Source organism: Geotrypetes seraphini, chromosome 1, assembly GCF_902459505.1.
Source record: "Geotrypetes seraphini chromosome 1, aGeoSer1.1, whole genome shotgun sequence".
In the NCBI taxonomy this organism is placed as follows: domain Eukaryota; kingdom Metazoa; phylum Chordata; class Amphibia; order Gymnophiona; family Dermophiidae; genus Geotrypetes; species Geotrypetes seraphini.
Genome location: NC_047084.1, coordinates 212450726 through 212466822, shown reverse-complemented (window position 1 = coordinate 212466822; position 16097 = coordinate 212450726). Strand labels below are relative to the sequence as shown.

The 16097-nt window shown below is 42.6% G+C and overlaps 1 protein-coding gene across 3 annotated transcripts in view; it reads right to left on the bottom strand.

Moving 5' to 3' along the window:
• Nucleotides 1-8030: 8030 nt before the first annotated feature.
• The window catches only part of LNX1 (ligand of numb-protein X 1), a 241735-nt gene continuing 233668 nt past the window's right edge, over nt 8031-16097 (bottom strand). For all 3 annotated transcript variants that reach the window (XM_033945384.1, XM_033945393.1, XM_033945405.1), the window contains 2 exons: nt 11156-11314; nt 8031-10094 (listed from right to left, as the gene is read on the bottom strand). In XM_033945384.1, the coding sequence (XP_033801275.1) occupies nt 9959-10094; nt 11156-11314 (295 nt within the window). In that variant the 3' untranslated portion in view covers nt 8031-9958. The remainder of the gene's footprint in view (nt 10095-11155; nt 11315-16097) is intronic.

Sequence of the window (16097 nt, the reverse complement as noted above, 5' to 3'; positions counted from 1 at the left end):
TGCATGAACCAGCCAATCATGCTGTGCCAACACTCAACACAATCATAACCACAAAAAGGAACAGAAAAAGAAAGAGGGAGGGAACAAAGAACACCCACCAATGGAAACACCACAATCAGAAAAGTTCCCCCCCACACACACACAAGCACACCACACACTGTATCCAAAATCCATTATCTAAAGGAAGCCAAAAACCCTATTAGACAATGGTATTCCATTCCACACTTTCGTTAAGGCCATTCGGCTGAACAGATTGTAATTGAAAAATCCAATATTGTTCCCTGAGATTCAGATGAGCCTGTCGATCCCCCCTAAAGTCCCAAGGGACTTGCTCAAGCACGAACCAAGATAGGTCAGTAAAACAGTGACCAAAATCAGCACAGTGGGGTACCAGAGGGGCAGACTGAGATCCAGTACGGATCCGGCTTCTGTGTTCTTGCAGTCTGACCCTGACACTTCTGTTGGTCCGTCCCACATAGCACAAACCGCACGGGCAGATGATAACATAAACTACCCATTTAGAATCACACGAAGTTTGTGCTCTGAGGTGGTAAGTGCGTTGAGTCCGGGGATGTTGCCAGGTAGAAATTGACAGAGATAAATGACACATATCACAATGTCCACATGGTTGATGGCTGCCCCCACTGTGGGCCTGACTCCTAGTAGCCAGAAGGTCTTTCAAGTTCTTAGAACGAGCGAAAGCAATACACGGGGTCTCCTTAAAAATAGTATGGTGTCCCAAAACATGCCAGTGCTTCCTCACAATATTAGCTATCTGGTGGGCTTGATTGGAAAATGATATGACACACAACTGTTGCTCTAAAGGTGGCCGAATGGCAGGAGCCCTTAGCAATTCAGGGTTGGCATAGCGGGCTCTGCGGTACGCTCTTCTGATAATCCAATCAGGATAGCCACGAGCCTTAAAATGCAGAGACAGAGCCTTTGCCTGAGCCTTGTACTCTCTCAATGATGAACAGATCCGACGAATCCTGAGGAATTGCCCCACGGGCACCGACTGGCGCAACCGGACAGGATGGCAACTAGTATAATGTAAATATGAAGTCCGATCCGTAGGTTTGCGAAACACAGTAGTGACCAGTTTGCCCTGCTCTTTGCTAACCCTGGTATCCAGATAGGTAACACTGCTTGTATTAACAGTGGCAGTAAACTTTAAATGCCTGTCAAGAGTGTTAAGCCAAGTCAGAAACTCATAAAACCTGGCCTTGGTGTCAATCCAGATGAGGAACACATCATCAATGAAGCGGAGCCATGTGGCAATATGGATCATCCATGCGGATGGGTATACATTTTCCCTAAGGCAACATTTCTTTGATGGGCAAACATGCCTTACATATATTGAATTATACAAGACTTTCAAGGCTAGATGTACTAAACAAGGTCGCTACTGGCTGATTTTGTGGCCAATTGTGGAACAGTGATTAATGTTCCAACAAGTTTCCATGTAAATGATTTGCACGGAGGTTTGCCATAATCGTGACTGACCAGTTGTTCTGAGAGTGACTTTGACATATGTGAAGAGCCAATTTGGGGAAACCTGAACAGCTGAGTGGCAGGGGAAGCCCCAAAGCAGCCTCCTGTCATTCAGCTGTTGGGGCTTTTTTCCATCACTGCTGCTGGCTCCCGCCCTCCCCCGACACCCCCTGAATTAACCTCCCCCCAATGAAGATTGGCAAGAGGGATGCCCATTCTCTCCTGCTAGGACATTCCCTCCCCGGCCCCGCTGAACTTACGACCCTTCTCTGAGCACCTTCAATATCCCAGAGTGCTGATATTGAAAAATGAACTTGCAGAGCTATTGTTAGTAATTTGGAGGGTAGCCAATATGATGCCAAGTTTTAAAAAGGGTTCCAGAGGTGATCCAGGAAATTATAGATCACTGAGTCTGACAACAGTGCCAGGCAAAATGGTAGAGACTATTATAAAGAACAAAATGACAGAAAATATACAGTACGTAAGCATGGATTATTGAGTAAAAGTCAACATGGATTTAGTCAAGGGAAATCTTGCCTCACCAATCTACTGCATTTCTTTGAAGGGGTGAATGAACATGTGGATAAATGTGAACCAGTTGTTATTGTGTATTTGGATTTTTAAAAGGCATTTGACAAAGTACCTCATGAAAGACTTATGAGGAAATTAGAAAGTCATGGAAAAGGAGCTAATGACCTTTTATGGATTAAAAACTGGTTTCAAAACAAAGTTTTTAAGGCTCAATATTCTAAATGGAGAAGGGTGAATAGTGGGGTTCTATCAAAAAATGCAGGAGAGTAAGTTCTATTCAATACAAAAAACATATACCAACTCTATTATTGAACTCTCTTATAAATAACATCTAATATAGTACTTAAGCTGCAAATACTAAGACACCTCCTTGTCTTAGTATTTGCAGCTTAAGTACTATATTAGATGTTATTTATAAGAGAGTTCATGAATAGGGTTCCCCAGGGGTCTGTGCTGGACCACTGCTTTTTAACATATTTGTCATTGCTCTAGAGATGGGAATAACTAGTGAGATTTCCCCCCCCTCCTTTTTTTTTTTTTTTTTTTTTACAAAAGCGTGGAAGAGGTTTTTAGTGCAGGCAGGTTTTTAGAGGCTGGTGCTCTGAATAATCTGTGCTGCTCCAACATTCATAGTTGATGCTTTCTGAGGCCCTGCCTTCTGCCACCCTGCTCTCTGCCCTGCTTCTCTGCTCTCAGCCCCGATCTCCTGCTCTCTCCTGCCTATGAGAACATAGTTTTCTTCCACTTACATAGTTAGGGCAAATATTGATGAGCTGGTAGTTATAGAAAATCATGTGGTTGTTTCTGTAAATGAGATATTTGCAATAGAGAGAAAGGGTCAGCGTGACTTCAGTCCACTTCCTTTTATGGCTGACAGGTGAGACAATAGCATGTGATGAGTTAAGCCATTGTTGCTAAGGAACGAAGTAACCAATAGAATATTGCAATTTGTAAATGGATTGTAATTGGAGAATGCACCAACTACATATGTTTAATAATGAATTAATTAATGATTTCCAATAAAATGGCCAGTCACCTGTATTGCGTAAGTCTTTCTGACGTCCCATTATTTTGGGCCTGCAGAAACGCTTCTCAAAGCTTTGACTATTACCTACACTCCTGTGTGGATTTCTTTCTCAGATCTTTCCAGAAACAGAATAAAGAACTGAGAAATATTTGGAAGTTTAGGAGGCAGGTAGATAGCCTGAGTAGATGGTTATTTCAACCAAACAGTACCAGAGTCCTAGAGTGGAAAGGCCTTGTGTCACAGCTGCAACTAGAACTAATCAACCCAGAGTAACTGAAGAAAAGGGTGTGCCCTCCAGGCTAGGGAGGCAACCACAAGGTCTCAGAGTTCTCCAAGCTACTGCAGGGGGCAGATCTCTCCAGCAAAAGACAAGAAGGCAACAGGCACCATTTTCACATGAGGAACAGGTAGAGCTCTCCTGAATGAGGCTTCTAATGCCTTTATTGATATGGATATGAATGAAGCTCAAATGCTAGTGGAATTAATTTCTAGGGAAATGGAAACTGAACCTGAAGATTGGAGGGTGGCCAACGTTATGCTGATTTTTAAAAAGGGTTCCAGGGGAGACCTGGAAAATTACAGACTGGTAAGCCTCACTTTGGTGCCAGGCAAAATGGTAGAAACAATTATAGAAAATAAAATTGTGGAACACGTAGACAAACATGATTTAATGCGACGGAGTCATCATGGATTCAGCCAAGGGAGATCTTGCCTCACAAATTTGCTTGACTTCTTTGAAGGTGTGAATAAACTTGTGGATAAGGTGAGCCGGTTGATATAGTGTATCTAGATTTTCAGAAAGTTTTTGACAAAGTTCCTCACGAGAGGCTCCTGAGAAAATTAGAGTCAAGGGATAGGTGGCAAAGTTCAGTAGTGGATAAGGAATTGGTTATTGGATAGAAAACAGAGGGTAGGGTTAAATGGTCATTTTTCTCAATGGAGGAGAGTAAACAGTGGAGTGCCACAGGAGTATGTACTGGGACCGGTGCTATTTAACTTATTTATAAATGTTCTGGAAATTGGAATGACAAGTGAGGTGATTAAATTTGCAGATGAAACTAAACTGTTCAGAGTTGTTAAAACGCATGCAGATTGTGAAAAATTGCAGGCAGACCTTAGGAAATTGGAAGACTGGGCATCCAAATGACTGATGGAAAATCTGAAATGGCCCATTTAGTCTGCCCTGCTAAGAATTATTTACCTTAAATAGATGCAAGGATGGGTTTCCATTTGCAGACCAATACCAGCTCCTCATTATCCTGTATCTTTTCCGTGATCTTTCAATCCTTTTCCTTCCACTAGCTTGTCCACACACATCCAAATTCTGTTACAGGGATGGCCTCCATTACCTATGATAATAGGCCATTTCAATCCTTGCTATTTTCTTCTTACAAGGCCAGTGTTTAAGCCAGCACCCAGAACCTTCCTATGTCTTTTCACAAATTCTACAATAATCTGCATGCATGCTTTCAGTGAGGAAGTTGTCAAAAGGCTGGCCTCCCTACACTTATTCCCCACTTTTATAAAACCACGCAAGAGGTTTTTAGCACTAGCCAGCATGCTGAATGCTCTGCTCCAATGCTCATAGGAATTCTATGAGTGTCGGAACAACACAGAGCATTCAGCACACCAGTCGGAGCTAAAAACCTCTTGCACAGTTTTGTAAAAGGTGGGGTTACTGAAGTTTGGGTTTTAACCATGTTGTCTCCATAGTGCTTTCTTGGAGAATTGATGGAATCTCATACCACTTTGGTTTAGGCTTGTAACTACACTCTGTGCATGTCCCACCGATGCTTGTTGGAGGCCCAATACAAGCATAATTACTGATGTTTTTGAAAGCCATTTTAAGCATCTTGACTTGTGAGCTCTGATCTGGTTATATTTTTGGTAGTGATAATTTCTTCCTGCATTTGTTAAATAGTGCTAGGCCCACTAACCGCTAATATTTAGTGACTGCTGTCAACTTTAAGCATTGACCAAACAAGTTGCCAAATCGGACGACTCACAAAATAGGTCTATCTTTGGCTGCTATGACTTAGCCAGCTAAGTTTGAGCTGGCCAAAAATAAACCAGATATTCAGTGCTGGTCACTGAAAATGGCCTGATATTGAATACTGGTGGTCAGCACCAACCACGGAAGTTAGCCAGTCTGCCTCCCATGATCTGAATATTGGCCCCCATAGAGTCCATAATTTAAGTAATTGTGATATGTGTTGCTAGTCTAAGGTCATTTTCCCTTGAAAACTATAATGTGGAGTTCAGTCCATATACACTTCTCCCTCCGTATTCGCGGTTTCAGCATTTGCGGTTTCGATTATTTACGGTTTTTAGCTTGCTGGTTCCTCCCCCCAAATTACATCAGCTTGTATAGAGAAATCGCTGATTCCAAGCATTTACAGAGAAAATCGCTGATTCCCAGCACTTTCTTCACCGTGTTATGCCTCTTCTTCAGGAACAGACAAGATCTTCCATCATGTTATTCGTGGTTTCACTATATTCACAATGGTTTTTAATAGAAAATAGCGAATAACATATGAACAAGTTGTTTGCGGTTTTTCTGTATTTGCGATTCTGTTAATCCCCTATCACAGTGAATACGGAGGGAGAAGTGTAATCGCCAAACATTATTGCCTTGATATTGCCTCTCATTGAAGTTCACAATTTAGCCCAGGGGTCAGAAACATTTATGGACAGAGGGACAAAAACAAATAGAGCATCTACTTGTATTATAAGAACACTAGTCTTTAAGCCCGTTACATTAACGGGTACTAGAATATATGTATGTTTGTCTTTCTTTCTTTCTGTCTCACTCCCTGCCCTTGTGTCTTTCTTCTTTTCTTTCTGTCTCCCTCCCTCCTATTATTTGTCTTTATTTCTAGTTGTCTCTCTTTCTGCCCCCTATGCAGCATTTATCTCCCCTTGTCCACTTTCCTGTACAGTAGCCATATCAGCATTCCCTCTCCCTCCATTTCCTTGTGCATCAGCATTTCCCCCCTCCCTACTTCCCTGTGCAGCATTTTCCTCCCTCGGGTGCTAGAATATATGTGTGTGTCTGTCTTTATTTCTTTCTCTCTTTGTCTCCTTAGCCACTTTTTCCTGTCCATTCTCCCTTCTTTTTACCTCCCTTGTGTCCACCACCACCCCTTCACTGCTCCCCTTATCTAGCAGCAGCCCTTCTCCCTTTGTTTTACCTCCCCCCTGTCCATCAATACCTCTTCCTGTTCCCCCTGTCCAACAATAGGCATCCCTTCCTTTCCCCCCCTGTCCATCATCACCTCTTCCTGCTCTCTCTGTCCAGCAGTAGGCCTCCCTTCATTTTTCCCCCCTGTCCATCAGCACCTCTTCCTGCTCCCCCTGTCCAGCATTAGGCCTCCCTTCATTTTTCCCCCCTGTCCACCACCACCCCTTCACTGCTCCCCTTATCCAGCAGCAGCCCTTCTCCCTTTGTTTTACCTCCCCCCTGTCCATCAGCACCTTTTCCTGCTCCCCCTGTCCAGCAGTAGGCCTCCCTTCATTTCCCCCCTGTCCATCAGCATCTCTTCCTGCTCCCCCTGTCCAACAATAGGCCCCCTTCCTTTTTCCCCCCCTGTCCATCATCACCTCTTCCTGCTCCCCCTGTCCACGGGAGTTAGTACAGGGCCGGTCTCTGCCGTTCTCCCCAGAGTTTTTTATTTACTCGGATAGACTCCTTGCCGCCCCCCTTCCCTTCCCGCGTACCCGATTACGAACTCGGCGATTCAAGCAGCCTGTGCAGCAGTCTTCACACGCTGCTTCGGGTTCTTCTACTGCCCTGATTTACTCTGGCACGTCCCTGATGACATCATCAGAGACGCGGCAGAGCAAATCAGGGCAGTAGAAGGGCCTGAAGCAGCGTGTGAAGACTGCTGCACAAGCTGCTTAAATTGCCGGGTAGGTAGTCGGGTCAGCGGCAAGGGAAGGGTGGTGAGCGGCAAAGGACTCCTCTGGTCTGTTGCGGAGGGCGGCCCGGCTCCATTTCTTGATTCGTTCTGGAGGGGGGGGGCAAATGCGCTGTGTTAGGGGGAAAGGTAGGCAGACGCGGGGACCGGGTTGCGCGCTTTCACGCTCAGTATATTTTGCAGCTTCTGTGGTGCCTGAGCTGCAGGAGAGGGAGCAGGTTTTGCGTGGCGAGGGAGGCCCCGACTGCCCTAGCTGCAGCTTCTTCGTTGTTGAAAGCCGCCGCCGCAGCTCCTCTCTCGATCCTGTTGTAGTTCGAGAGAGGAGTCGGTACCATGCACAGTGAGAGCCGGGGGTGAGGAAGGCCGCCTCAGCTGTGTAACTTTTTATTTTATTTGAAAGCCGCCGCAGCCGTGGCCGAGCATGCGCACTCTCATGTCCGCGACGGATCAGGGAATACGACTTTTGAGTGCGCATGCGCGACCTAGCATTTTATTATATTAGATAAGAACTGCCATACTGGGACATCAAGCCCAGTATCCTGTTTTCCAACAGTGGCCAGCTCATGTCCCAAGTAACTAGTTAGATCCCAAGTAGTAAAACAGATTTTATGCTGCTTATCCTAGGAATAAGCAGTGGATTTCACCAAGCCATCTCAATAATGGCCTATGGACTTCTCTTTTAGGAAATTATCCAAATCTTTTTAAACCCCACTAAGCTAACTGATTTCTCCACATTCTCCAGCAATGAATTCCAGTTTAATTATAAATCATGTGAAGAAATATTTTCTCTGGTTTGTTTTGAATCTCCTACTTAGTAGCTTCATCGCATGTCCCCTAGTCCTAGCATTTTTGTAAAGCGTGAACAAGCAATTCACATCTTCCCTTTCCACTCCACTCATTAGTTTATGGACCAAGAAAATGGGAAAGAAAGAGTACTGAGGTGAGGGAAGGTGAATTTATGGATGCACTATACATTGTTATGGTTACTAGACAACTTTTTAATAGTAACAAAATACAATTTTTGAAAAATCCTAAATTTAGTATATAGGAAATTATTTTAGGCTGAGTTGTCAACTCCTCAAGTTTGGGTTTTCTTGTGCAATTGGGAGAGAGAGTTATAAGGGCATTTTTGAAAAACATAAATGTCCAAAAAGCGATATAATTCAGCACTTGGATGTTCTAATTGCTGGGACATCCGAATGCTGATTTTTGAAACAAACTTTCTGGATATATAGCGGGATGTTTGGCCCATTGTGCATTCGGAGATCGAAGGGGCATGTTCAGAGGGGGGCTTTGGGCATGCTTAGACTTGGACTCTTGCAGCAACAATCAAAACTTTTCCAGGACATCCTGGATGGAACTTAGATGTTTTGGACTAGACCTGTTTTAGAAGCATCTGTATGCCAAAAAGGTATCCATTCCAAACTTATTAGATGACCACTGGAGGGATTAAGTAATGATCCCCCATTCCCCAGGGCTCATTGACCTCCTCCCACCCAACAATTTTCTAAATAAAACAGTACATACCTGTCTCTAGAACAGTAGTATCTGGTATTGGAAAGCCTAGTAGTGCATCATAAAGGTGTTTTAATTAGCTTAGTGAGTAGGCTAGTGAACCACAGAGAGAAGAAGCAAGGTCCATAAGCCACTCTTAACTACTATATTTATGGTGGAAAGTATAAGCCCACCAAAACCCTACTATACTGTCATATAGGTGCCACCTGCAACCATAAAGGCTATTGAAGTGGTAGACAGGTGGGTATAGTAGGTTTGGGGGGAGTTTTGGAGGGTTCACCATAAATTATAAGGTGGTTATGGTGAGATATATATCTGGTATTCTTTATGTGACGTTTAGAGCAGTGTCCTCTAAGGTGCCCCACTGCTCTGTATGTCGATGTGACCAGTCCATTAAAATGCTGGCCCCTCCCACATATAAATGGTGCCCATTTGAATGTTTTTATAGTTTTGTGGTCAAAAATGGCAAATAAAGTTAGACATCCTAGCGGTCTAGACATTCTGGTGGCTAAGATTCCAAGTAGATGATTTTCAAAATGAAATTTATTTGGATGTCCAGTTCAAAAATGGCTATTTCTCCCCCCCCCCCCAACTTTGGACATTTTGCGGGAAACGTGCAATTTGGACTTAGACATCCTATCGAAAATGCCCCTCTTAAGTTCCAAAAGAGTTGTCCAGAATTGTATTATTAGTACTCTTAAAATATAGCACTTTATATTTTCTTTGTTGATCTTTATTCATGTAGATAAATATATTATGGGACAGCCAAATCAGGAGAAATTCTAATGCTTGTATGCTATCATTCTGTTCAAACCTGAGGGAACATTCTGGAATGCTAGTCACAAATGTGCTGTCAGTGCAATAAAAAGGTATCACCTTTTAAGTACATGCATTCAAGTGGCCAGATATGGCTACCGCACTACTTTGTCTACAAGAAGTTTTTCTTTAAATTAATCAGGCCTCTAGCCTTACATTTACAAGATCTTTCTCCGGGATAAAGCCTTTCTTCCAACCTTTTGGTTCCTGTTTCTTGTAGTGTCTGGGGATGACTTTTTGTCGTCTGAATTTTTATCATGTTAGTTGTTTAAAAAATGTCTTTCAGCCCTCATTGACCTTGATATTGAGTACTTTTTTCAGGTTGAAGACCACTCAGCCTAGTCTCATGTATGCCTGTATTAAAATTGCTTGTCTTCAGAGAAAGATAAATTACTTGACTGTAATGCTCATTCTCTAATAACACTTCAATGAAGTTCACAGTTCGCTCTTATCCCCTTTTCAAAAATCTTTTGTGATTACTTTTGTCTTTATTAATCATCAAACTAGGTGATGGTTGATCCTCTGTTGGGAAGTTCTCTTTCATCAAAAATGCATGTGACACAGATCATGGGTGCATATATTTGACGTCATGGAGCTCATGTTATTTGAGCATTACATGCAAGTAATTTCTCTTTATTAGTCTTTTGTTCGTTCTTCACCGTTACAATAAAGAACCAGGCCAGGATACAACAGTAAGTGCAATTCTTCCTTTCATTTCCTTTAGTATTTTCACTAAAGAGTTGTGCGTCATGCCTGATGTACTCTTTCCATTCACAGCAAGAAGAATATCCCCACATCTAGAATATAAAATAGAGAAATAATTTTTAAGCAAAAAAAGAAGTCAGCAAATAGAAGTACATCAATTACAAAGTTGGGTTTTAAGCTTCCTTAATTGAAATTTAGCATATTTATGGGCAGGTGTAATATTTTCCTTCAGCTAAAATAAAGCCATCTTGCCATTGTTTTTCACTGGTTTTACTAGGTTCATTAGTTTAAACAAAATTAACTAACAGATGCTTAGTAGATTGACATGGCTGTCAAAATTTGATATTTTCCCTACATATTATCCACTAAACACTTTCAAAGTGTGTATGACGTGTTAGGTCAAGTTTCACTTGTGTATTTCAATGATGATACCTGCTTATGTGTTTTATTTAAATTTTCAGTCACTGGTATAGAGTTACAAGATATAGCATCTCATGTTATGCTTTTACTAACTATGAGAGGCCGCTGAAAAGTTCTCAGTCCAACCAAGAAGAGAATGATGTGGAGCCATGAAACTTACAAGCTATTCCACACTTTTCTTGACACTTTTCATTTCAATAATATGAACTGAAACAGAAAAGTGTCAAAAAAAACCAAGTGTGGAATAACTTGTAAGTTTCATGGCTCCACATCATTCTCTTTTGGTTGGGCTGGTCTTCCTTCTCTACTGTCTGCCTCTGTCTAAATTAAATTCTTACTATCCAGTTCTCCGTTTCCCTCTTTTCACTGTGTCTACCCACATTATAGGATAGAACATAGGTCCACATTTGCATACCATTTAGATGCAAATACTTATACCATGGAAATTTGAGAGCATATATGTTGTACTTTACACATAAGTGTGGGAACCTATATGTATTGTGTTATGATTTTATTGTATTTTATTATTGTAATTATTGCAATCACAATGGACAGGGACTGCCATCTTGGAAAGCAGAACGTAGATTCAAAATTAAATCAAATCACTCAAGCCTCCCAATGTAGCCAAGACATATCTATGCATTTTTATATGCATTATTATCAACTGAGTTATACTGCATTTTCAGACAGTGACGAGGCAAGTCACATCCATGAAAGCTGCCTTTATTATCACCTTATTCTTCCATCATTGTAAGCTGGTGTTCCCTCAATGATGGATTTAATGAAGAATGGTTTATTCCCTCTACATTCTTCATAACCTCCTACAATGCTGAACCCAAGACTTCCAGCTGTATTTCTTCGTAAAATGACCTCTTTGGAATTGTACAAATATCTGCAAAGAAAATGTAGAACACCTCATAGTTAAATTGTTTAATTCTCAATGAATCATTAAGATAATTAATCTATCCTTCTTTACCAGCAGTGTTTTTGGGATTTTCTGTTAACTGGGATGTCAGATGGATTGTGCCTTTCATACCCTCTCCATTAAGATTCTGATTGCTTTGGTTGTTTACTGCAAGATCATGAGAAATAAGCCATCATCTAGTTCACCATAATTATGAATCTTCCTTAGCTATCCAACAGCTTCAGAAGCATATCCAAATATTTCAGGTAGATTTGCAGTTATTTTAGCACAGATGAAAATACAAAGACTTCACAAATTCAGGTGACAAGGTAGTTTTTCATGGTATAAGTGTCATGTATTTTTTTTTTTTTAATTATTGGTTTCATATTGTTTTTTTATTGTTAGTCCAAAACTATTATTGCTAATGAAATCAGTAAACTGTTCCTTCAAGAAGGATCACATGTTTGGAGAAACATGCTTCTTCACATTGAAGTAGTGTTTGTGAAATAGTCAGCTTCCTCTATCCAGGTGGCCATATCCCTTGAACCCAACAAGACAATTTGGCACCCTTGTCTTGGCAAAGAGTGGGGATACAGCAACAAGGTTAGCCCTAATGATCCACCACCACCACAAAAGGCAGTAACATCCAAACTGAAGAATGAAGCCCACCTACCATCCGATAATGGCAATAGCTGGAAGGCTACCTCCTTTTTTCCACACTTTGGTTTCCATTTCTCCCTCTGCTTTTGTCCCTTTAAGTCCCAGCAGCATAGTAAGGAGGGGTGGACCGCCCCAAGCGTCTTCTTGGTGGGGCGCCAGCACCTCTCTTCTCCGCTTCTTCCCTCTCCTCCCCCACCACATGTGTGCTTTCAATTCCCCGCCACCGTATCTCTAGCTCTTGCTGGCACAAGCAGCAGCTCCAACCTGTTCATAAGTATCAGGGCATCTTACCATGCCCCACATGAGTCCCTTTAAGACAACTCCTGTTTCCTAGATAAGCCCTTATTTCTCGGAAGTCCTTATGTTCACCTTTTTTTACCATCCCTGGCTCTTCTTTCCCCCAGCCCAACCCTAACCTTTTTGTATAAATAAAGTTTTTTCTATTTGGTCTAATAGTGCTGTCATGTGTGTTATTAGCAGGCATAGAATCCTAGTAGCTTTTACCCAAGGTTTTTTCAACAGGTGATATGCCACATGAATGGAAGGGCAGAAAATGATATTGCCATAGAAGGCAGAATCTCGTGTCATTTCAATTAAGTAATTCTGAAAGGTACCTCAATCTAAGTTAGGCTCTCCTGAGATTTTGTTTGTTTAATTAATGTAAACTATTAAGGAGTGCAGTTATCAACATGGGCTACTATCAAGATGTTATTTTACTAATAACTAGGGCCAACAATAAAATCTTAACAGTAGTCCACAATGATAACTTCTCCCTTACAGCCTGCACCATACAACATTCTGAGTGGGTTATAACATGCATAATATTGTATAATAAGGTGTAAAGGAAATTGGTAATGATAGGCAGTGGAAACCTGGTCTTGCTGCAATGGGTAAAGCCCTGAGAAGTGTAAATTAACAGCCATTCTAGCTTTAGATACAGTGCATGAGGGGAAGCTGCTGATATGGCGATACTGGAGAGGGTCCAGAGAAGAGCAACAAAAATGATAAAGGGCATGGAGGACCTTTCGTATGCTGAGAGACTGGACAGGCTGGGGCTCTTTTCCCTGGAGAAACGGAGGCTTAGAGGGGATAAGATAGAAACTTACAAGATCATGAAAGGTATAGAGAAGGTAGAGAGGGACAGATTCTTCAGATTGGCAGGGGCAACAAAAACTGGAGGGCATTTGGAAAAATTGAAGGGAGACAGATTCAGAACAAATGCCACTTCCGGAGGAGGTAGTAAAGCAGAGTATGATTTTGGGTTTCAAAATGGGACTGGACAAATTCCTGAAGGAAAAGGGGATTGAAGGGTATAATTAGAGGGGTACTATACAGTACAAATGCTTTAGAGTAATAGATCACTTACAGGTCATTGACCTAGGGGGCCGCCGCGAGAGCGGACTGCTGGGCATGATGGACCTGTGGTCTGACTCGGCAGAGGCGATTCTTATGTTCTTGTGTTCTGAGCCTGGATCAAACCCATCTGGTGATGCCTGAACCCTAACATGTACAGACACGTTAGCACCCCTGTACAGTTATGATTTGTGGGAGTGTTCCTGAGGGCCAAATACAAGTAGGAAAGGGACTATGTGGATAAAAAGCTTTTGCTGGTTACCCAATCCTAAAGTAAGACCTGCTAATTATTTTTGGAACACGTCTATCAGGAATAACACAGGTGTGTACTTATAAATCCAAATTTGGAATAGCGTGACCTAAACTCTCTTGTTAGAGAAGCATGAAATAATAAACAATTCGAAGACAGACATTTCCTTGAAAAATGCTAAAAGGCTGTTAAACTTGGTTTACTCAGTCCTTTACTCAGGGGTCCTTTTACTAAGCTGCAGTAAATGTTAGCATATGCTTTACTACAACTTAAAATGGCTTCCAAGGAGCACACTAGGGCATCCTACAGTAAGTTCTGGAGTAGAGTACACATATTGTACAGAAAAAAAAACCCCAAACTCTATTTTTATTTTTACTGTGGAGGGGGAATGTCTGGGAAGGGGCATGGATGTGTCTGTGGTAATCAGTATAGCTACATTGCTGTGCACTAACCCCAAAATTCTATACAGTCCACTTAAAGTTAGGCACCTATATTGGCACTACTAGCTGATGTAGGCGCCTAACTTACTCCCCACCCCCCTTTTTACTAAGCCACGGTAGAGGCTTCTACTGTGACCTGGAGTACTATATGCGCTAATGCTACTCCAACACTCATAGAATTCCTATGAATGTCAGAGCAGTGTCAGAGCATTTAGCACTCCCAGCCACAGTAGAAACCTCTACCACAGATTAGTAAAAGAGGGGATTAATTAATAAGTGCCAATTATCAGGACTAATAAGCCTAACACCTCATAATTGGTGTTAATTGGACTTAATTGAAAGTTAGGAACCTAACTTGAAAAATACGATTCTCTATAAAGTAGGTGCCTAATCCAAAGTGCGTAGTTAAAAGCGGGCATGGTTAGGGGCAAATAGTGGGTGTATTTTCAAGATAGGCATCTGTTTTTGACTTAGGCATTGTTGTGTGTCTAACTTAGGTGCAGGCATTTAGGCCAAGAAATTCCTGGCATAAATACAGTGTACATAAAAGTTAGGATGCCTAGCAAGGCTTAAGCGCAATTGTATACAGTGCACCTAACTTTTTTTAATAGAATTGCTGCCAGTGCCACACTAGTCGACAGTAATTTTTTAGGTAACATATATTGAATTAGAGTCTATGAGGAGGTGCTGAAACATTCTTGGCCCAACCAAGCATTTTCCTAAATTCCCCCCCTCCCCCTTTTTACTAGGTTTTTACTGCGACCCGGCACACTAAATGTTCCGATGTTGCTCCGATGCTCATAGAATTCCTATGCGTGTCAGTGCAGCATCAGAGCATTTAGCATCCCGGGCCCCAAAGGGCCTAAATTCTGAGCATTATTTTACCACTGTAGATGAAAACAGTGTTATCTTACCCACCCACCCCTTACGAAGCTGCGCTAGGCTTTTATATCACCAGCCGCGGTGGTATTAGCTCTGATGTTAATAGGAATTCTATGAGCATTGGAGCTAATACCGTCGTGGCCGGTGATAAAAAGCCTAACACGACTTCATAAAAGGGGTACTTATTTTGTTAAGTGCCAATTTGCAGAAACAAAATTCTATGTTTTGACATTGTTTCAGATCATTGATTCCTTGTTATCAACAGCAGATAAATCCAGAGACTAGTGGGATTATCTCCATCAACCAGCAGGTGGAGATAGAGAGCACTTGATTTATCCTCGGGTATATCTGGCCAACCAGTATACTCTATCTCCAGCAGGCTGATGGATGGGTTCCTCAAAGCTCCTAGATTCTGCAGTGGATTTCAAGTGAGGCTTGGCTGCAGCTACCGGTACCAGTTTCCTGGATCTGAAAAAAATGGCTATTATCGTTCTGGTTCCTAGTTTTGGCTCCTAAGGACGGAAGGCTGTTTGCTCCTGTTGCTGCGGCTTCAGTAGAGCCTAGGGATGTTGGCCAGACTGAGCCAACTTTAGGGGCAACACCTGGGCCCACACAGGTCCCTTCCCCACTCTCTCTTTCAGTGAAAAGAAGTGATGTGGTTCCCATAAGAACAAAAGTCCGACCCCGGGTGCCGGCACAGTTCCCTGTGCGCTGCAGCACAGACATTTCTCCCTTTGCCTTCCGATAGTACGGGAGCATGTGAGTACTTGGCTCAGGCATCGGTGGAGAAAGGTGCCAGCGGTTCAGGCCTTAGTGAAGAAAGTTACCGGTGGCTCAGACCTCGGTTGAACTGCGGGATGAGGACTAAAGAGTGCCATCTTTGGGGGTGCAACACCTTCCCCCCTCCCCCCTGTAGAATCTGGATACCTAAGTCCCATAAGTTCACTCATTCTGTGGGTGAGGGGCTAAAGAGGTTGCCATTCTCTTCGGGGAGGCGCTGGTAGGAGGAGTTTGTTACTCCTTTGCCGCATAGGGCAGCTGAGGCTTCTTCGGCTGTAATCGCATGTGGCTACTGGCTTGCAGCTAGGTTGGGCAGCAGCGGGTGGTAGGAGGCCCTGAGGGCGGTCGGCCAAGGCTCTTCCCTCCTGCTGTGAAAGGGGGGGGGCCATCGCTGCAACCGGCACTG